The sequence below is a fragment of the Balaenoptera ricei genome, chromosome 9 (genome assembly GCF_028023285.1).
Source record: "Balaenoptera ricei isolate mBalRic1 chromosome 9, mBalRic1.hap2, whole genome shotgun sequence".
Taxonomy (NCBI): domain Eukaryota; kingdom Metazoa; phylum Chordata; class Mammalia; order Artiodactyla; family Balaenopteridae; genus Balaenoptera; species Balaenoptera ricei.
Window position 1 is genome coordinate 68010707 of NC_082647.1, and position 22096 is coordinate 68032802.

Genomic DNA, 22096 nt, shown 5'->3' on the forward strand with positions numbered 1-22096 from the left:
TATAGGCTCTGAAAATGCTGCCTGATAGAACATTCATTTTAGAAGCACCTATGATCTGGCCAAATGCTAAAACATCTGGTAATAGATTTCTTTCCTTGTCATATAAACATAAGTTGACTCATCTTTTAAAATTGCTCTTTTGAGTAACAAACATATTCTATATATCATTCTTTCTTAAACAGTAATAAACTTGTAGATGTTAAGGTTGTATAGTAACAACTCATACTAGCACCAAAAGAAATTTATATTAAAAAAAATAATCTGACTTGGATAACATAATTAACTATGCTATAACTCTGTAATTATCACACTATTTCTTTCTCTCATTACATAATTTTTACATGTGGGGGAATTAAATAATCTAAAAGCTCTATGTGATTATCAGATGCTTTAGTGGAGTAGGTGAACTTTAACACAGAATGCTTTCATTACCTTTTATGCAGAGTAAAGTGAGACCATCTCAATGGTAAACAAAAATGTTCTTCAGTAATTTCTCACCCTAGATCCATCAATAGAACATTTTTGTCCATACGTAAGTCAATCGGTATTTTTAATACACAGTGTCTCATGTGTGTGGTAAGCTGAATAACAGCCACCCCTTTTCCTCCATTCCCCTTACCTGTGTCCTGATCCCTGTGAATGATAACTTACCTGGCAAAAGGGACGTCAAAGATGTGATTAAGTTAAAGATCTTGAGATGGGGAGATTATCCTGGGTTATCTGGGTAGACCCTAAATGTAATCACAGATATCCTTATAAGAGATAGGCCGAGGAAGATTTGACTACAGTAGAGGAAAAAGAGATGTGACCACAGAAGCAGAGATTGGAGTGAGGAAGCCAGGAGCCAGGAGACAGAAATGACAATAGCTTCTAAAAGTAGAAGTAAGGATGGGATTCTTCCCTCCAGAAGGAACCAGCCCTACAGACACCTTGATTTTAGCCCCTTTAGACTCATTTTGGACTTCTGATCTCTAGAACTAAAATAGGATAAATCTGTGTTGCTTTAAGTTATTAAATTTGTGGTAATTTGTTATAGCATCTGCAGGAAACTGATAAAAATCTATAAAAAGGAGTCTCAATTAAGTGACCCCCAAGAACTTTCTATAATTTGAGAAAACTGCTCTGCACTGTCAGCTGTGTGAATTTTTATTTTTAAGCATTTTTATAGGCATAACTTAAAGAAAATCATCTTTCATTAGTTATTGGAGAGGTGACATTCTTTGTTGTAATTAGTCTGTTGGGTATTAGCATCAAAAGGCAGCAAACATGAGGGGAGATAATTCTTTTAGTTTCCTTTACCAAGTTGAAGGAAGATGTTATGTTGTTGATTTCTATGTCTGAATAGCCAATTCAATTAGAAATTCAAAACACAAGAATCTTGCAGAAATCAGCTGCCAGATTTATTAATCTATCTGAAAATAAAAATACAACCAAACAAAAAGTAGAATAAGAACAGAACCCCCCCAAAAAAAATTTAGATACATTTCCCAAGAGCTTATAATGCAATGTCTTGAACCCTTCTGTATGAGAAATATACTTAATGTTGGCCAATTACTTACTTCATTCAGTGAGTTACTACCGTAAACAGCAAAATATATAATTTGTCCTTAAATATTATATAATCAATACCAATTCTTCCTTGATTCCTTAAAATAACTCATAGCCCAATTCTTTCTCACTGTCAAACTAGAACTAGAATTTTTAAAAGAATAAAAGAAAAAGAGAGAAAAAAAAGAATACTCAATATAATTTTCATTTAGATCATATTTTAAGGACCCACTTTCAATTTCTCCAAATGTGTCAATTCTCTTTCCAGTAAAACTTTAGCTGAATATTTTAAAATCTGTTTTATTCTAAGTGCTGTAAATGGCCACATGAGCAAAGTGGGGGGGAAAAGTTCTGATTTTTAAGGCATATTTATTAGCCCATAATGGGCCTAATGCTATATAATGTAAATGTAGAACAAGCATTAAAATCACAGGTTACATAGATATGTTGAAATTAGAATATGGTTTTTTTTTTTTTTTTGTAGGATTAAATGTGAGTAGTATTGATTATGGTATGTGGGTTTCCCAATAACTGTTCAATTTAAAGACATGAGTTGTGATCCATGTCATGCTGGAAAATGGGTAGCCAGGAGATCATCTTTCAACAATTTTTCCTGTGTTCATCATGAAAAGCTTTTATAAGTCGATTCTGGCTTTGTGTTTAGGAGTTTTTTTAAATTTTGCTATTGACTCTAAAAATTTTTGTTCCTCTGGGATATTGATGGATTGAACAAAATTCGTGTTTCTTTCTTGAATCATTTTAGCAAGCTCTTCAGAGATACTGTAACACCATTTACTTATGGTTTTGTTATACCCTGCTTTCAGTATTTTCTCCAAATGCAAAACAAAACCAAAACAAAAACCTTTGAAACTTTAAATCTTTAAATCTTCTTTCAAACAATCCAATCACATTTACACGAGTGTCCAAAACAAGATGATGGATAGTACCAGTGCCAGCACTATGTCATACAGCAACTTCCTCATATTCTTTGACAGTTTGTAAATAATTTTCCATTTCACCAAAAGTTACAAAAGTTTCCACAGTTTCCCTTAGCAAGCTGAAGCTTACTCTTCATTTTGTCAATGTGCATAAAAGCTGCTTACAGCATAGCATGGCATAAGCTATTTTTAAAGCAATAAATGGTTCGAGTCATCTATTTTGTCCTGAAATACTATCTGTAGTTAACTGCATTGCTTATAAATGGTCATAGTAAATTCAGCATGAAAGAGAATATTACAGAAAAGACAGCAGCAGAAGCATTAGCATTATCTAATATTTATATATGTTTCAACATAACACAGCAGTAAAAGGTTTAAATGCATATCAATGGGTACCATGTCTAAAAATTACTATAGTACCTATTTAGTGTATTGGATATTTTTCTTAAGGAGTGCTTGCTGTATCTAGAACAGCATATTACGTGATTTAGTACAGTTAATTCTTATTGATTAAATAATGTTTTTATGTACTGAAGGAAGCAAAAGGAGATAAGATATTTTTTGCTTCATTGTGATCCCAGATTTAACATTTAAATGAAGATCTCAAAGGACCATGAAAAATATCATTATTTAACTGAAATGAGCTTCAAAATACTTTAACAACAGTATGATTTGTACCTAAAGAGCAAGGTGGCACCAGATACGTATACTGCTACTGGCCTGTGACTCAGTTTGGAGCCAGAGTCCAAAATTGTGCCCCTCATTTACAGTCATGGTGATTACTCAACTTCAGAGAGAATTACCCATTTTATGGTTATCCTCTATGAGTCATATATAAAGCAAAACGAAACAAAAAGCAGCAAATGCAATCTCTAGATACCTTTTTACAAGAGGTGCAAAAACAGTCATTTCTAACAATTAAACTGCCTTTTACAGTAGTTTTTCTTTGTACACCTTGCAGAGACTCAGAAATGATAGGGGAAAATGCCCAAGGCAAATAGTCTCCAAGTGGATATTTACACAATGTGAATTAACTGTGTACTATAGACACCCAGAGGAAATGAACATTTTCTAGGTTGTTATGAAATCAAATCAACATGATATAGCTTCATCATACTTAAAACCTGTAGGACCCCATCCCAAGCCTAAGTAAAAAGTAATCCCCCAATCCCCCCTCCCATTCACCCATTACCTTCCTGTTACACAGAATAAATGTTTAGATTACTCCCACCCACCCTCAAATAAAGTGCACAGTCCATGGCAGACCATAGAATAATGCAACAGGAAAAGCCCCTTTTTGTGTATTATTATTTAAAAATAAAATACAAACAACAAAAATCAGACAAAGATTGAAGAGAATGCGGAGATTCTCTGCATCTTGCAAAAGAGGAGAAGCGCGAGAAGGCCCTTGACTGTCACTTGTGTTAATACACGTAGCCTTCGTTATAGGGGTGAGGGTTGCAGCAGCCCCCTTCTGGCATATAGGCCATGCTCTCGTCAAAGTGGGACAGAGGCACCGTGTCCTCTTCGTTGATATGACGCTCCATGTCTGTCTTCAGCAGTGGGCGCTGATTATCTGGAAAGGCCATGGAGAAGAGGGCTTCTGGATCACATACAAATTTGTAGACGTATCTCTCTCCAGCCACCTAAGGGAAACATGGAAGAGAAATCCCATCCTTACGTGCAGTGCCGGATGGTAACTAGACTCAGTGTGGTGAGCATTTCGCAAGAGATACAAATATCCAATCGTGTTGTACACCTGAAACTAATGTGAGGTTGTTATGTCAACTACATCTCAGCTTAAAAAAAAACCAACAACTCATCTTCACCATCCCAGACTGGAAGGGCAGAGAAAGAAATAAACAAAAAACATGATTTAATACTCCAGAAAGGATGAATAACAAAAGAAGAAGCAGTTAAGTATTAACAGATAGAAAAATAATCCTCACTTTGTGGGATAAACTACGGTTCAATCGAGGGAAATGCAAAATGTTGATCTTGAGTAATAATTACATTCATTCCAGATATATTCTAGAAAGCTTAGCAGTTTGCTTGTTTTCATGTAAGTGTAAACTTACATTGCTATTTGGGGGAAAAAAAAAAATCAATGATTTCATGCAGGCATCTTCACATTACAATTTTTTCCCCTCTGTTTGAAAAGGTAATATCTATAGTACTTATAAAATAACCAGGCCTTTAAAGTGTAGTGCCTCCCTCCTAACATTATATTTCTGAAACTGTAGAAAAACTAAACTTCCAAACCTTAGAAGAAAAATGTATTGTGTTCCTAATAAGACTAGACTAGTGATTCACTGATTCGCAGGGTGAACTGTTCTTTTTTTATTTATTTATTTTTCTTTTGCACTGTATATTCTCACCTGAAAAAAAAGATACATAGCCTCATTTAAATGAAAGATGGATCAAGAGGGCAGCATTATCCTGGGTACATCACTTTTAAAAATGAAAGCAAGATGCCTTAGACAGAAGTTAAGGATGTATATAAAGTGTCAAATTGAAGTAAGAGGTGTAAAAAAGTGAAAGGCATTTAAAATACACAATGCATAGGGAGGAAATGAAAAAAAGAAATGTGACAGCTGCCTGAAATAAAGGAGAAGTGGCCTAATTTGTAGGAAATAACATGTCCCAAACTTAAATTTTGAAGAGTAATGCTTCTCTAGGAAATTATAAACAATTGAGTGGAACAAATACGGCCCTGCCGCTGCTGCCATTAATAGACAATGCTGAGCTTCTCAAAAATCCAGGGGGGTTGGGCGGGGCAGGAGTGGATGAATACAGTTCTTTGTATTAAGTTTGGCAGTAACTTTTTGTGTCTATGTAGAGTTCAGTAATTTTAGAAAGGTGAAAATTACTCAACTCCTCTGCTACTTGCTGTGTGATGTGGGGATATGGTGAGTTCATAGTTTATAAACTATCTGTGCATGTTTGGGAAGAAAAAAAAAAATTACCAAAGAGCACTGCTGTTCTGGACTCAGATTTAGAATGTTTTTTTGCCCTGGATTTTTTTTACCCTGTAAGAGGAATCAATTTAGAGAATTCAAATACTCTGAATATCCTTAGGCTTGAAAATAGCCAAGACTTAGTTTTTATGAATTTGGACATGTTTCTTAAACTGCCCCCAGTTCCCCTTTTTTTTGTGAAATGGAGTCAGGAATGGCTTCTTGGAAAGCCTGTTGCAAGACTAAGATGGAAGTCTCTAGCACAGGGCATGGCAAACAGAGGAGTCTGGCACAAATTTATTCACTTTAGTCCTTTATAAAAAGGAAATTAAGTTCCTAAAGGTGAAATGGTGAAACTGCCATAAAAGTAAAAATAGACCATATCAGAAACAAAGCTTAACTATACTAAATCCTCGTTTCCCTTTTTTCTTTGCTCAAAGCACTTTGAGAATAAAAATAAAATAAATGGCCTGCATACCTCAGAGCATTTAATAACCTGCTTTGTTTTGTCTGCAGCCGCTGAGAAGGAGGCATTTGCTTTAGGATACTGGAAGTTTTTTTGTACAATCTGTTGCTATTGGTTATAATTAGAAATGATTCGATAAATCACTGTGGGGAATTAAAATGTATAATACGCAATCAAGATTATAAAACCTCTTAAGGACTCTGCCTTGACTCACTGTTTTATTTTCCTTACAGTAAACATATTTAGGGCTACTACTATAATTATTGGACTATGTTAAATGCCACAAAGTTTAGAACAAGGGCTGATAACCAACCAAGGGACAGAACGTCTTCTGTTATTCAGTTACAATATGGAAAATGCTATATACATTCAGTATACACAAATTGCAATGCTTAGATAGATAAAACATGAATTTTGAAAGACTAGCTATTTAAATTATGTGTTAACTTTTTTTGTGTGTGTGTGTGTTAACTTTTAAAATTTCAGAAGTAATACAGGGATATTGGAAGAAAATTTTAAATTACAGATTAAGCCAAAAGAAATAATAATCTGATTATATCAACCAGAAATAACCAATGCTTAAATGTTTGTATATACTTTTCCCATCATTTCTAAATTTTGAAATTCATACATGTACTGTCTATAAGGTATAATGATCATTACTTCATTTCTTATTTCTTTCATGACTACTAAAATAATCAGGGTTTCTTTGATGTTTAGATCCACTTGGGTTTTACTTTATTCTCTAATCTTTCCATTTAATTTTCTTTTACATACACCACATACACACAGAGTTTTAAGTTCATGAACAACCGTGGTCAGATAAACATTTTCCCCATACATTAAAATATATAATTCTACATCAGAGTTTTTTTTTTTTTTTAAAGGACTGCATAATTTTCCTCTGAATGACTATGCTAGAACTTACTTAACCATTATGTTAACAGGTAAAGGTAAGAAGGCAGGACATTCTAAAAAGAGTGAAGCAATGAGAGAGTCACAGGTGTGTCAGAGAGTAGCAAGTAGACCGGCTCAACACGTGCAAGGAAGAATAAGTGTGTATGTGTGTAAAAATTGTCAAAAGTCTTGATTGTTGTGCTAGTAATAAGTAGACTTCAACTTTTGCATTTTTCACCTCTAAACGACCTGTTTTTCCTTATATCATATGCAATACCCCAAAAGGCCTGTGATGTACAACATTTTGCTCTCCTATATTAGCTGACAAATAAATAGTTGCTAATAGTTTCCTTTGGCAATTACAGCCTAATAGAAAAAACGTGAGGAGCCATAACATTTTTCTTTGTTTTTTCAACATCTATGCTGTCATTTGATTATTTGATAGCATCTTGCCTTATTCATTTATTAAAGTAAGAGGTAAGTAAATAGGATATGTGATAACTGGATAAATAAATAGGAACATGGAAGTGATGGTATCAGTAATAAGCGTAAGTTTGAACACCTTTGAGAGTATTTAAGACCAGACATGTCATCCTGCAGATACCCCCTCGAACACTGTGTCTAAAACCTGAGGTATGATTAGACATTTTATGATACTTTTTAGCTCTCTGTGACTGCTCCATTTAGTAAGGGACTTAACTGGTCAAGACACACAAGCTAAATATGCCTTGGCTTCGGGGTGTGAGATGCATTCACAGCTACCATTTGTTGAAGACTTTTGCGCCAGGTACAATGCAAGTGTCTCAAGTACATTATTTCATTTAATAATCACAGCAGCTTCACGAGGTAAGAATACCACTGCTTAGTAGCAGAAGAATCTGTTCAAAAAAGGTGACCTAATGAGAAGATAACATGCAAACCAAAGTCATGACTGCATTTTGTGTAACACTGCCCAGGGGACCTGCAGAGCACCTACTGTGCCATCCCACTCGATGTGCCCAATTAGGAAGATGGTGATGAAAATGAAAAGAATGGGATGTATCTGAAAGGGGTTGGCTGCAAATGGGAGTGGTGGATGAGAGAAAGGGAGGAATTAAAAACGACTCCAGGGTTGAGATGGAAAAGACAGAGCAGATAGGAACTGGTTTTACATTTTGAAGGTGAGATTCAGGGAAATAGGAAGCAATTAAGAATCTAATTCAGCCTTATCTTTTAAGGATCTTCGAAGTTCGAACTTCCAGGCTGGCCAACTCCAGAGCACAGATTCCCTTTGGTCTAGAAAACTCAATGATGCCGTTTCCCTGTCTTCTAGTAAGTTTCATGGGCCAACTGGTCTAGTTTTTCTTGGCAGAACCATGGTGACATAAAACTATGCCACAATCTGTAATATTCGTCTGTGTCCCCCCAAATGAACCAAGGATGCATAATAAAACTATAATGTAATATTCACGATGAATAAATCCTAAACGTTGTTCACAGTCAAGACTATCAGACTGAATATGCATGCAAGGCTGAAGGATGTAACACTAACAAATACCCAAATGTTTTATCTTTATTTATTCATTTATTCATTACCTTCTTCAAAAATTTTATATTTTGTTCTAGGTGTAATTCATTTGTTTTATCTCACACCTTTTAAAAAAGCTACCTGGAAATATTAAGAGACACTCATTTGAAATAAAATAAATTTAACTTCATTATACCAATGAAATAAGATCAAATACTTATTTTTAATCAATGGTTTAAGATGTTAAGCTGTCAAGTCATGAAATCAGCCAAGAAAAAATGTTTTTCAGAATGAGAACAAGCAATGTTCTGAATGTTTTAAGAATCAGAACAAGAGGGAAAAGGTAACAATTCGGTTAGTATTCAAAATTATATACTTGTGGAGAATGTAGCAAAATATCAACAACTTCTGGGGATATATGCTTGCCATATTAGTACTAAAACAACATTTTTTCTACCAAACACAGGAAAGTGGGGACTTCCAGAAAGTCTACTACTTTGTATATGATATTATTACACATTTGTCTACAATGCCCATGAATTTATAAACAGAAAGGCTTGTAATAGCAAAACCAACAGCTAAGCATACGTTAAAGTGGGCGAAAACCTTGCTTCAGCAGTGTAATGATACGTGGCTTTAAAGTATGACATGCAGATGAATGTGCAACATTTCAGTGAATTTTAATGCTGTATTAGCTGCTCACCTTTTGCATGATTCCTTTCTCATAATAATAGCGGAGTGAACGGCTAAGTTTATCATAGTTCATAGCTGGCCTGTTTTTCTGAATGCCCCAACGCCGGGCCACCTGCCACCAAAACAGAATGACATTGTAGTGTTAAGTATTAACGTATCAACATATCTCATAAAAATTAGTTAATTCATTAATTACTTCCAAACACTCTAAAACACATCCAAATCAAAAACATAAGTAAAGATACAAAAGCTATCATGATCTGCATATCCTGTGTCCTGGTTTGCTTTTTAAACCAGGCCTTCAGTGATCATTCTGAAGCATCACAATAGAATTCTTTGTCACTACTGTTTTAGATACAAAATTAAATGGAAATAAGGGAATGTATTTACAATGGTAATGGACAGGCTGCAATTCACCAAAATGAGGCATGCTTCGCATTCTGAGGTACCCTGTCTGTTTTTTCCTTCTTATTTTTTCTTTTCAGATAAAAACTATAGATCAAGAGCAGCTTCGCGATCTCTTTGTAAAGGTGTTTTTGAGGTTATGATAAACCAAAGGAAAACAGATCTCCTGCATGACACTGAATAAAAGAGTGAACAAGTGGCACAGTGTGTACAGCAGAGGAAACAGTATACAAGTTAGTAAGCTGAACTGCAAATAATTTTTATTGCCTGAAGCAGCATCAGAATAAAATTGTAGCCAATACTACACTGGGGAATTAAGCATTCATTTAAAGAACAGTAATCAGAGGCTAAAAATAAGAAGGTCACCATGTATATGAGTCCACAGACGAAAATCTCTAAAGCAGAATATCCACTTTTGTTGTTTAGTGAACAATCTCCGAGCTTTTTATAATGTGGCTTTGGAGGAGCAACTTTTCTGGCAAAGAGGGGGAATTCTTCAACAGAGCTTCAGCAAAACCTCCTTCCTCAACATATCTGCATCCCCTACCTCACCACTACCCTGGCTAGCTGCAGCATTATCCAGAACAGGGTGGCCTGCTTCTGTGACCCCAGCTGAAGTCACCTTCGCATTAATTTCCACTTTTGCTTCATCTGAGCAGACATTGCAGCCGCCATGCGTACCTAAGTAACCCTGAGAGAGCATTTTTAAATAGGGTTAGAGTTTTCCTTCATGTTCACAGAATTCCAAGTTGTTGCTATGTGTAATATACTAAAACAGAATGCTTTGCAAAGAGATCATTCTGTCTCTCTCTACTTCATTAGCAATAACCTTTCTCCAGGGTTTTTTTTTTTTTCTTCTCTTTTAAAAACACTGATCCTTGCTATTTTCTCTCTCACTAATTTCTACTTCCTGAATGAAGATACCATGTAATTTAGTCACATATATCAGTATAATTTTTTAAGAGCAGAGAGACGTAACCTCACAGGGACATGACTATATATCAAAACAGAGAGTCACTGTGACAGGTACATCTTAATGTTCCAAAGATAAACTTCATTTTAATGTAAATGTTCTAAGCAATAGCAAAATGGGCGGATGGCAATAAGAAGTGAAAGCAATAATTTCTAAATAAAATATCTTTTAAAAAGCTAACAATGGACATCAGTGAGCCTTTAATAGACATGACAACTGAACGGCCTGCGAACCTGGAGGGGATGTGAAAATAAATTATTAGTATCTCCTTAAATTGAACAACAATTTCTGAACACTTATGCATTTGTAAATGATACTTTTCTAGAGGCTCACCAGGAGGCACCTAGAAAGTAAAATACCTGCAACAAACTTCAAGACAACACAGTGGAAGCCTTTGGGGAAAGAAAGATGTTTTTTTAATACCATAAGCAGAGTTTGACTTTTAGGATGCCAGTTAATTCTCAGCACCATGGGTATCAGTAGACATTTTAAAACAATCAAATTTATTCTTAGAGCTGTCTCAATATCACATTCATTACAAAGTTGAGGGAAATGGGTCATACTCATATGCCTGGGAGATGCAGACAAGCTGTGCAAGATGAAGGAATAAGATACAGAAATCTGTTGTACAACACTGTTCCTATAGTTAATGATACTGGATTGAATGCGTAAAAATTTGATAAGAAGATAGATCCCATGTTGTGTTCCTATCATGATAAAAATTTTTTAAAAGATTGAAACTTAAAATTAACAGGTAACATAAATAATTTCCAGGATAGGTTAGACCATCCAACAACTAAGAAAGTCCATTCAGCCCTCACATATGACCCATCAATCACCGCTATATCCAGCGCCACTGAAAGCCAAGGTACCAAATGTAGAACAGATAGCTAGTGGGAAGCAGCTGCATAGCACAGGGAGATCAGCTCGGTGCTTTCTAGGTGGTGACCACCTAGAGGGGTGGGATGGGGGTGGTGGTGGGAGGGAGACGCAAGAGGGAGGGGATATGGGGATATATGTATATGTATAGCTGATTCACTTTGTTATACAGCAGAAACTAATGCACCATTGTAAAGCAATTATACTCCAATAAAGATGTTAAAAAAAAAAAGCCAAGGTACCATCTTCAACATGGAGTAGGTACGATGGTGGCAATACCTCCAGTAACTTCCTTTTAACACTCTTTCAAAGGAAAACTTCGGCTGTTAATGAGGAGAGTGAAAAGATCTCTATAACACTCTAGCATTTACCCTTATTACCAAATGAATTAAACAGGAAAACGCAATCGTTCAATTATTATTCAATTTATTTTTTAAAATCACGCTTGAATATGCAACAGTAAAGCTAGAAACCACAATCAGGGCCTGGCTATCAGACTTCTCGATAACTCTTCCAGCTCAACAAGCTTGAATATTATCAGAAGACTTCTACTCTGCATCCTACAGATGCTTCGCTATGTCAATAACTGTTCCCTGGAACAATTCCCCAGAACCCATGATTAATTAAAAAATAACATCTCGTTATCTCAAATATCTCAAAAAGAGAGATGTTAAAGATTATGTGCTTGCTAAAGTTATCCAAACACACTGAGCAGATAATCAGCGCAAGACTGCAGTCTCACTCAGTATCATTTTAAACTGCAAGAGGAAATATAAAAAGTGGAACTCATGAGTAATTCCAACAAGGATGGCTTCAGAGCCACCTTTCCTGAGCTGTGCTGTCACAGACCCTCAATTAACTGCTGTGTAGTTGAAAGAAGAGGGTGACCATGGGCCACAGAGACTAAAGAAATTTCACAAACATTTTCCAAAGAAGAAATTTAAACATAAACAGCACAGTCATTGCCTGATGGAAGCAATTGTAGCAGTGAGCAATGCAGCAATCAGAAATGGAATGTTTCATTTTGAACAAAGGGCCTTAGGAGACGTTGAGTGCTTATTGCACAATTGCCAGGGAGTTAGGCTGACTCTGAATTCCCCAGTCCTTTTTTACTTTCTGAGTCTGATACAGAAAAGGTGTCTAAATGTTGGTTTGTTGTATGGAACAGAAGTAATTGTATTCCTTCCCGGCATTTAAAAAAAAAAAAAATCACAGAAATTCATAATTTGATGTAACTTAATGGTCCCCTGGTCAAGTCTCCTATTCTACTTGTTCAAACATGATCAGCTTAAAAATCAACAATTGCTACATAAAGAACTTAATCACGTGCCTAAGTATTTTTACACTTCTGAGTGGATCAATAATCACTGACATAATTCAGTCATTTCCCCTATCTTAACAGATAGATGGCAAAAATAAAAATTCTGTTTCTGCTCGCTTTATTTTAATCACAGATGGACGGAAGTAATTGATATAAACCCCTGTTGAATGTCCTCAGTTCTAGCATGAACCAACTCTTGCAGAGATTATTAACATCTTTCATGAGGTGAAGAGCACACATTCACATCACGTTAAAGGGCTTTCAAATTACTTTACGTTAAGTGTTTCTAGTCTCAATTTTTAGTGCTTCACATTTTTGCGGTTCTTTCACTTACATCATTTAAGTACACCTACATAAAAAACGAATTTCTTTTGACAGCCAAATTAAGTTTTAGATGCAGTACAAAATTCAAACACCCAAACATTTAGCCTATACTCAATAATGGATACTTTGAATTTCTGATTTGACTTGAGCCCTCGAATGCTACCAGCGTATTGACGTAACCCGGAGTACACTTAATTGTGCTAACCATCTCCTCTGATTTCATACTTTATTTAATACATATTCGAATCGGATAATCTCTTAAATCTTAATAAGTAATGTCACCTTATCTTCTGGATATCAAATTAGGACACGTTATCTGATTATGATTAAATACATGGTCTCATAGAGCAGAAAATGCAAGATGTATAGGCCCATTAGCCTAGTCTAGCTTGTAGATGTCTAGTCTACGTGAAACTAATCACTTTGAGTTAAAAAATAGCTGGATATCTCTCTGAATTTTTCGACTTTTCTGAGGTGTTCAGATCCTATAGCCAATATGATCAGTCATAGGCATGTTAGCTAAAAGTCTTCCATCGCCTTCTCAGCTAACGTAAACTGAAGTCAATTTTAACAGTAGCAGAGAAAGCATCTTTAATAAGACACAAACATTTCATATAAAAGTCACCTTTCTTTTGAGGTCCAAAATGCTATTCAGTAGGTTATGTTGTAATAATAATAGTAGGCTTGGGACTTCCCCGGTGGTCCAGTGGTAAGGAATCTGCCTGCCAATGAAGGGGACGCGGGTTCGATCCCTGGTTGGGGAACTAAGATCCCACACGCCGTGGGGCAACTAAGCCCGTGTGCCACAACTACTGAGCTCACGCACCTCAACGAGAGAGAGAAAACCTGCATGCCACAACTAGAGAGAAGCCCGAGCACGGCAACGAAGAGACCGCCCCATAATGAAAAGATCCTCCATGCCTCAACAAAGATCCCATGGGCCGCAACCAAAAAAAAATAGTAGGCTTAAGCCTAAAGTTAGCCCTGGGAAGAATAAAAGTTGAACTGAGAGGTTTTTCAGGAAAACACTCCATTGGTATGTGCATGGGGGAGCATTGGAGTAAGTAAGACAGCTGAACAGAATGAAAGGTGTTCCATTTACCTGTATTATCTCTATCCAGTCTTCTTAGGTATTATGGTGACATTTTAAACTTTATTCCTACCTTCCAAAGGAGTGTACACAGCCCAGCTGATTCAAAACAGATGTCACCAATAATCAAAGGAAAACAATGGTCGTACAGGTCTGTGTCTCCTAAGAAACACTTAAGGAGTGAGAATTCCCCACTGTGGCCCTTGTGTGCCTTTATCGCCCACAGCTGTGTCTCCCCTACACCCTCTTACACATGACTTTGTTCTCTAAATGTTCCTCTCTAACCCTCTTGACAAAAATCAAGATTGTCCAAATAATAACTGCTAATTCTCAAGAACAATTCCTCCATACCCAAAACTAGTTGAACTTTGATAGACATCTCCTCTCTTCCTCAAAGACCATCAAACATGCCCAACTTAGATGCACCTTTAGAGACTTCCCAAGCCCTGCTCTCTTAAATAAAGGATTATGCTAATAATCTGGTTGATTTCCTTCAATTCCTGTAGGATGGTATTCAACTGGAAAAAGCCTGCAACATATTCATGTCTTATTTTAAATATATCCCTGCTTATTTTTTTTTTTTTGGCCCACCTTTTAATTCAAAATGTTTCCCTATAGTTTTAAAATTAAAAAATACTTTTTTGGCATATTAATCAAGTATATGTTTCTTTATATTAGAACATATCTGATCTTCCTAACTAGAATCTACTAAACTCACCTCTTCAGGCTCAATCAATTTAAATTCCATGCCTCTCCCAGTCCAGGCAATGAAATGGGAATTTGAAGGGTCGTCCAGAAGAGCTACCAAAAACTGCCAGAGCTGAAGTGATCCCCGCCGCTGGTACGTGGGTCCTTCCCGATACATTCCTGGCTCTTGTTTTATATCTCCTAAATTAAAAACATTTTAAGTTTCTATGATTAGCAATGATATTTACATAAAATTTATATTAAACCAATCACGAAAATGGTTACACCACAACCAATTTAAGGGTTTCTATGAAATATACTGTTACCATTAAATAGGGATTTAAAATAGGTAAAAGCGTGAATATAACCCAGGAATCTACAAATTTACACACAACTGTATATATAAAGGTTACTATAAATGCACAAAGGGCAGAATAAATCCATGGATGTCATTTACTTATAAAAATGCTGTACAACTTTTTTTTCTTTAGATACTATTTTAAAAACTATAGTATCCGATCATACTTCTTTCCTTCATTGTTAATGCTATTACTTACTGCTCTAAGTAACAATGCAGAGGGAGTAATCAATTTTAAGCTCTGTGCATTTTATTTGCACAAATTAAATTTTGCAATTTGTAAATACCTCATTGACCTGCACATGACAAACTAGTGAAAATTTTAGTGCAAATACTTCAAAGCAAAGTTAACAGCATCTTAGACTCTGTGATTTACATAAAAACTAGGACAATGTCATGGGTAATTCAGGGCATACTGGATTACCGGTATACCATCTTTCTTCCACACCTTCACTGGCACTCTGCTTTCTCAACTGGCAGCAAATGAAAATTCTCTCATTTTTCCTTTTCTCTTCTTTGTATTGCACTTATTTGAGTTTAGCTTGCTATTCTTTTTCTAAAAGTCCAATTTTATAATGTATATACACACACAAAAAAGAATACACCAGAGTTTTCTGTTATCTATATTTTTAAACAAGAAAGGTTTGTTTGTGCTACATTTATTTGTTATTCATACAAAGTGTAAAAAACTCTATTAAATAGATTACAGTAGCAAAGGTGTTAGTTTCCAATTCTTTGGAATATCTGGCCAGATATTTTGATTTTACCAAAAAACAAACAAACCAAAAAAAAAACCACAACTCAGTTTCATGACTACTGATTATTTACTTCTATCTCCAGCAAACTGTCTCAAAAATATGTGGAATTAGTCACATTGGGGATTGAATGTCTAGGGCTCTACAAGCATATCACTTAATATTAATGCATGAATTTCTCTCCTTCACTAAAGAAACAATTCAGACGGAATATATTCGAGCCGATCTTCTGACATTAAGTGTGAATTACAAACCAGACCAAATCACAAGCTTTTTAAAAATTTCCTTTGGTCAAGAGACAGAAATACACCTCTTAAAATAATTACAGAAAGAACACTTTAAAAACCTAAACCAAAATAAAATTATTCACTCAACAGCTGCTAAAAATCGTTATGTTGTTTTGGTCTAAGCTATAAAATATAGAAGTGTCTCTTCATACTGATTTCAATGACAGGTTTATTTATCTCAGTTTTTCCTTCTGAGATTTAGAAATTTTCATGGGGGTAACTGAGCAATTATGCAGATAGAGTGAAACACTGTCAGATTTTCTAACCTTTAGATTGCTTCTGCCTATAAGTGTGACTGATCATACTGGCCTTGTACAATGAAAAAATAACCCTTTGTTCTTCTTTCTTTTGTTCTCTATTCCTTATAAAATGTAAGCCCAATACTATCTTCCCAAAAATATTTTCTTAGTATAAAATTGAGGAGTATTTAAAAGCCAAAGGGAAAAAATAATCAAGACAGTCAGCTTCCTCAAACATGTAAGTGACTTCGACTTTGCCCTGTTAGATTATATCATAATCCTGTCTACAGTTTTGAGCTATTTTCCTTCCTTACATGCCCATACTAATTATCGAGATTTCTTAAAATGTTAAGCTCACTAAGAGTGAAAGAAACTGATGAAGGTCATGCCAAAAAGTAGACTTTATGCTTTATCTCAAGAGAAAAAGCTGGATTTTAAGGATTTTGATGCTCTGCGAATGATGCTGAATCAAATAACACAGATCACACCTCTGAAACTCAAAGGTTAAAACTAACATCTATTATAGAGTAAGGCTGAAAAAGTGATCTGTATTGGAGTTTAACCCTGTGACCTTGGCATGAATTTAGCAATTTAAAGGGAGGCTAAGGAAACAGATCTTCCCAAGACTTATACCACCCCTTCTGAAAAGTCTACCTGTAGCGAAAGCCTGGGGAACACAGTAGACCTCAAGCAACTAATTAGAGACTGAGGAGCAATCTGCGCATACACTTTGCTGTTTAAATAATGACAATTAAAAACTCCTGAGAGCTACCAGGTCATTACAGCCATGATCCCCAAAGTTTGTGCAATCAGCTAATCAGAGGGCCCCTGCTCGTTTCCTGTTAAACAATCAAAGCAGGAAATATGGAGACCACTCTGAAGAACCACTAAGTCAATCAACTGTTCACTTTTTACCCAAGCCTCTGTGTAGATGCTGACTGCTGCCACGTTTGTCAAGAAAAGAAGATTCTAACTTGACACCCCTTTCTAACGTGTTGGGGGGGGGTGATATTTTCATTTTCATTGCCACAGCGAGTGATATTAAAAGGGTGATGCTTTCCTAACTCCATCTGAAGCAATTACAAAGTAACGTCACATTAGTAATGAACATCGTCCCAGGGAAAAAACAAAAAAGGAGGACTCACAATCACTAACTAAATGGGCAGCTGTATGGTTCCTGTGTTCCATAATGCATCTTTTCATGAACAATAAAAGGCAAGAGCCTCTGCATTAGTCATCCATGCATCCACAGTAGCATGCCTTCTCCTCTGCTTTGTTAATTACGGGATCAGCTTTCAATAAATCTCGAGCAACAAGCTGCATGTTCTCAGCCGGGCAATGGAAAGGGCCCTCTTATTCTACATAAAGCTCAGCAAGAATGATACTCTGTCTAACTCTAAAAATGGGATCTCTCATAGGACAAAAGAAAAAAGCTTCTTAATGGGCAAAGGAAAGGGAATTTATAAGAGGCAAAGTTTAGCGAGACTTGAGTGCATCGTAAGTGATGGGCATAAAAATCATTAAGTAGCGATGTTGACTGCTTTCAGGAGAGGCGAAGGTGATCTCTCCACGCCCTCTTACAGAAATCAAAACTTGATACACAATGAAAAACCTACCATCGAATTTCTCTGGGACAACACAGGTGTCATCATAAAACTGCCTGGGGCCCTTTTCAAACATGCAGCCTGTGGGGGTAAATGAAATACATTTATTCATGACAGAAATAACACTCACAAATAAATCAAAATATAACCATTAATGCAAAAATGGAGGTAGAAAAGGACTCTTCTACTTTTCTACTCCGTGACCTTGGACACATGATTTAACCTCTGTGCCTCAGTCTCCTCATCTATAAAATGGGAATGATAATAAAGCATCTACCTTATAGGGTTGTTGTGAGGATTAAATGATTTAATATATGCAACTTTAGAACACTGCCTAGCACATGGTAATACATGAGAGTTAGCAATTTATATTATTACTAACAGAAGCATAGAGCTTACGTAAACACTGGCAAACCTGGGATGTATAACGTATCAGTTCCTTTTCCATTTTCTTCCAAGTTTTGTTATTCAACCAGATGAGAGGGAAATCAGAGTGAATTACTGCCATGTACCTTGCATTATGACCCTGATGAACTGAAACAGGTACGGTTTACCCCCTTACTTCTTTGGAGGAATATTTAGCTAGGTTAACCTTCTCATGTTTTCATCTTCAATAGCCAAGGCAGTTAAAAAAAAACTTTCCTTTTTTGCTGTAACATAACTAAGTCCATAGGAAAAATGCGAAATAAATTGACAGCTTTTCACAATCATTTTCTCCCCCAAATATCCTTGACTGTGGGACCTTCATTTAATTGCTGTTATCTTTCATCACCAGGAAGAAATTTCCCATAGTTTAGTCACAGTTCTTTTTCTCAAAAGTATTGGTCTCTGTGGTAGGTACATAATACTAAAAATAGCAAAAATAATTACATTGCATTTGTGCAAAATTTTTGGTCTCCTATTTTCTGGATTTACCATCTCATAATACTATCCTTTAAACATGGGGATTTACTTCTATTAATGTTATTTAAACAAAACAACCAATATTGGACTCAACCTAGAAGGATGGATGTAAGTCATTCACTGAAGATACATAGTGTTGACATCAAGGACCATGCACATAATTCCAGAAATACTTTAAAGGGGAGTCTACCGAGATAAAATCATTTTCATTCATTACTTTGCAGGTATCATGCCCATTAGAACAAAACTTTCCCCCCACGGTTACCATAATACATCCACAATAGAAACTCCTTTTCTAAGTCTCTTATGTGAAAGTCCATTCTTAACAATTACTTGTCCCAAAATGTAAAATCTAGGATATTTAAAGGTGAATGTATTTAAATCAACGGTGCTTTATTTCAAAACAATGACTTAGGTCTCTAAAGCAAAACTGAAAATTCCTCAAAGATACATTTCAGTAGAAAGCAGTAAGGTAAGGTGATCTTATAAAAGCACATGTTCTCTTTCAAAAGGATGTAGTTCTTGGCAAAAAAGAACAGAGAAGTCCACTTTTCAGCTGTTTATATGCACATGACTCATGCTAACAACCAAATATAAGAGATCATGACCTGAAAAATCTTCCTTTTACTTTAAAAAGAAAAGTTTTAAAATAATGGTTTAGTGGACATAAGTGATTTTTCCCATGTAATATAATGATAATCTGACAGCATCCTTAGGATGTCCAATTCTGTTGACAGGTATTTACAAGAATTTCAATAGTGGAAAACTTAACTTCTGTTCTGCTGGGATGAGCCAGGAAGCCTTCTTGCCTCATATAAATGGAGTGGCAGCTAGGCACTTCTGCAAGAGGAAACAACATCGGTCAAAGATGTCTGGAGCTGAAAATGTGCTGTTATCAGTGGACAGAGTGCAGAAAGGAAAGTAACAGAAACTGACACGAGTCTCTTGAGGGGAACTTGTCAACACATAGTTAACATTTCAGGCAGGGCCCACACAAGAAACGTAAGGTTGAGAAGCATATCATGGTGAATACTGTTTCTCCTGAACAGGCAGGTGAATTCAAAGTTTTACCCACACCAACCTTACTAAAGTAAAGGTGGCTCTACCAGCAACCCTGCATAAATGTGATTGTGCCCTCAAACAGTGTCATGAGTTAATCAGGACATGTATGGAATAACTTTGTATACTCAATGTCCTCCAAAGCAAAGATCAATAAAAGACTCATTCATAGTTTATTTCATGAACACTGGCTAGAAATTATTATGAGAAGACGAAATTGTTGTATCTCTTAAAATTACTCCAGCCTATTAAGGTGACTGCTATTTTTTCTTCAGATAGAAACATGACTGGCTTTTCATTTTGTTAAGCCCACAGGTCAGATTCAAAACCAGTGAGGCTATAAAAGAGAAAGCCAACAACTTCATAGCAAACACCATTGTTACCTTAAGAGTGAGGCCTTGCCTGTGTGACCAAGTTAACTCATCCCTGAGGAAATAAACTTGGTTAATGGTTAAACTTGAGTCATAGTGATGGCTGTGTATCTAATGTGTTTAGTAGCTTTAGATATGGAGAAAAGGAAAGATATATAGATTAAGAGACAAAAGATTAAAATTCAAGTCTTTCATTTACTACTAATAAAGCTACATGACTTTAGATAAGCCATTTTGTGTCTAAGTTTATATAAAACAAAGGGTTGGGTGAGATGTTATCTGAGTCTATTATCGTCCCTAGTTATTTAACTCTGAATATAGAAGTTCACTCACATAACCAGAGGTCTATTCATGGTGAAGACAGTGAAGTTTCAACCTCAAGACCCTCTACTTGCAAGAGCCCTACTGAAATCCTATGCCTAATTTTGTATATGTCATTTCATTTTCTTTTTCTTTCAGAGGGTTCCCCAAATTTTATAAGTTTTAGGTACCAAAAACCTGGGCCCAACCCCACATACAACATATATAGGTTCCACAGGAATATATACACATGTGATTAAGTTGATGCTATCTTCTGTATGTATTACTTAAGTTTTTAAAACAACGTGTACAAAAATAAATGTATAAAATATATATGACAAGTGTGCTATTTAATATAAGAATATATCTTCCTTTCCACCACTTGTAGTAAGCACTTAACTTCTGAACAAGTAATAATAACATTTAAATGAATGGGAATCCAAAGGCCCTTATCTCTCTTTAACTATCCATCTATAGACTTTCATGCTGTAATAGATAATGAGCACTATTTAGCCCAGATGTCATTCTTTCTTGGTCTGGAATGTTCCATTTTTGAAGTCTACCTGATGTTCTAAAATTTTTTCTAGTGATAAATATCAACCAAAATATGAGATATTATTTCACAGAAAAAAGCTTATCTTATGTGGTTTTAGTCAAAAATAGCTTAATGGCGATCCCTAATAGCAGTAATACTGAAAAGTATGTAGCAATCAATAGCTTACAAGCCGAAAACAGTGTAAAACTCATTTTCAAACACTTTATTACACTGCGCCTTCTTTATATAAAGTATTATGTAGTATATAATTCTGACCCTACAGGGTTAAACCTTGCTTTCTGATATCAGTGCTTACAATAGGGTTGCAGTGGAGTTGATCTTCTGGGTTACCAAATGATTAGCAATGCATTTTATCCCAACTCTTTAACCAATGGTACTTCAAGTTAATTTTTAATGTTATTTTGATTTATTACCAAGGCGTAAGTTCCCTCATGCAGCTGGGCCTGGAAGGGAGAGTGTTAATGACTCTGCCATCAGCTCCCCAGCTGCTTAGAGGCAAGCATTTTGTTGTACCAATGTTGACACCCTGCCACAAAATACTTTTACTGACTGCTGCCCAGCTGGAGTGTGGCTGTAAAAACAGCTGGCTGGCTCTGGAGGCAGCTAGGAAATGTATAGGTTAAACTCTATTATATATTAAGTGTGACTAAATGTAGTTTCCTCCCCAAAGGGGGAGAAAAAGCGGAAGAAAGAAAATGCAAGCGTTTCTGAGAAACCCACTATTCAAAGTTGAAGGGTCGGCTTATAAAAGTGCCCCAACATCATACGAAATCATCATAATCCTGGAAAACTAGACATTTGACATCAAAGATAGGATTTGATGGATAATTTCACTAATACTCATCTATTGAACTAGCTGATTTATTGGTGTTTGTTGTACTTACTCTGTAATATTCTTCATAAATTCTACTTATTATTCTATGATATTTAAATTATCCTGATTTAAAATTCATCATAAATTCATGACATAAAATATGGC

General features: G+C 35.7%; 1 protein-coding gene across 6 annotated transcripts in view; it reads right to left on the reverse strand.

Annotated features, from left to right (window-relative positions):
• Positions 1 to 1378: 1378 nt before the first annotated feature.
• ETV1 (ETS variant transcription factor 1) overlaps positions 1379 to 22096 on the reverse strand; it is a 95753-nt gene continuing 75035 nt past the window's right edge. For all 6 annotated transcript variants that reach the window (XM_059932820.1, XM_059932821.1, XM_059932819.1 and 3 more), the window contains 5 exons: positions 19603 to 19671; positions 17941 to 18009; positions 14717 to 14886; positions 9017 to 9118; positions 1379 to 4132 (listed from right to left, as the gene is read on the reverse strand). In XM_059932820.1, the coding sequence (XP_059788803.1) occupies positions 3911 to 4132; positions 9017 to 9118; positions 14717 to 14886; positions 17941 to 18009; positions 19603 to 19671 (632 nt within the window). In that variant the 3' untranslated portion in view covers positions 1379 to 3910. The remainder of the gene's footprint in view (positions 4133 to 9016; positions 9119 to 14716; positions 14887 to 17940; positions 18010 to 19602; positions 19672 to 22096) is intronic.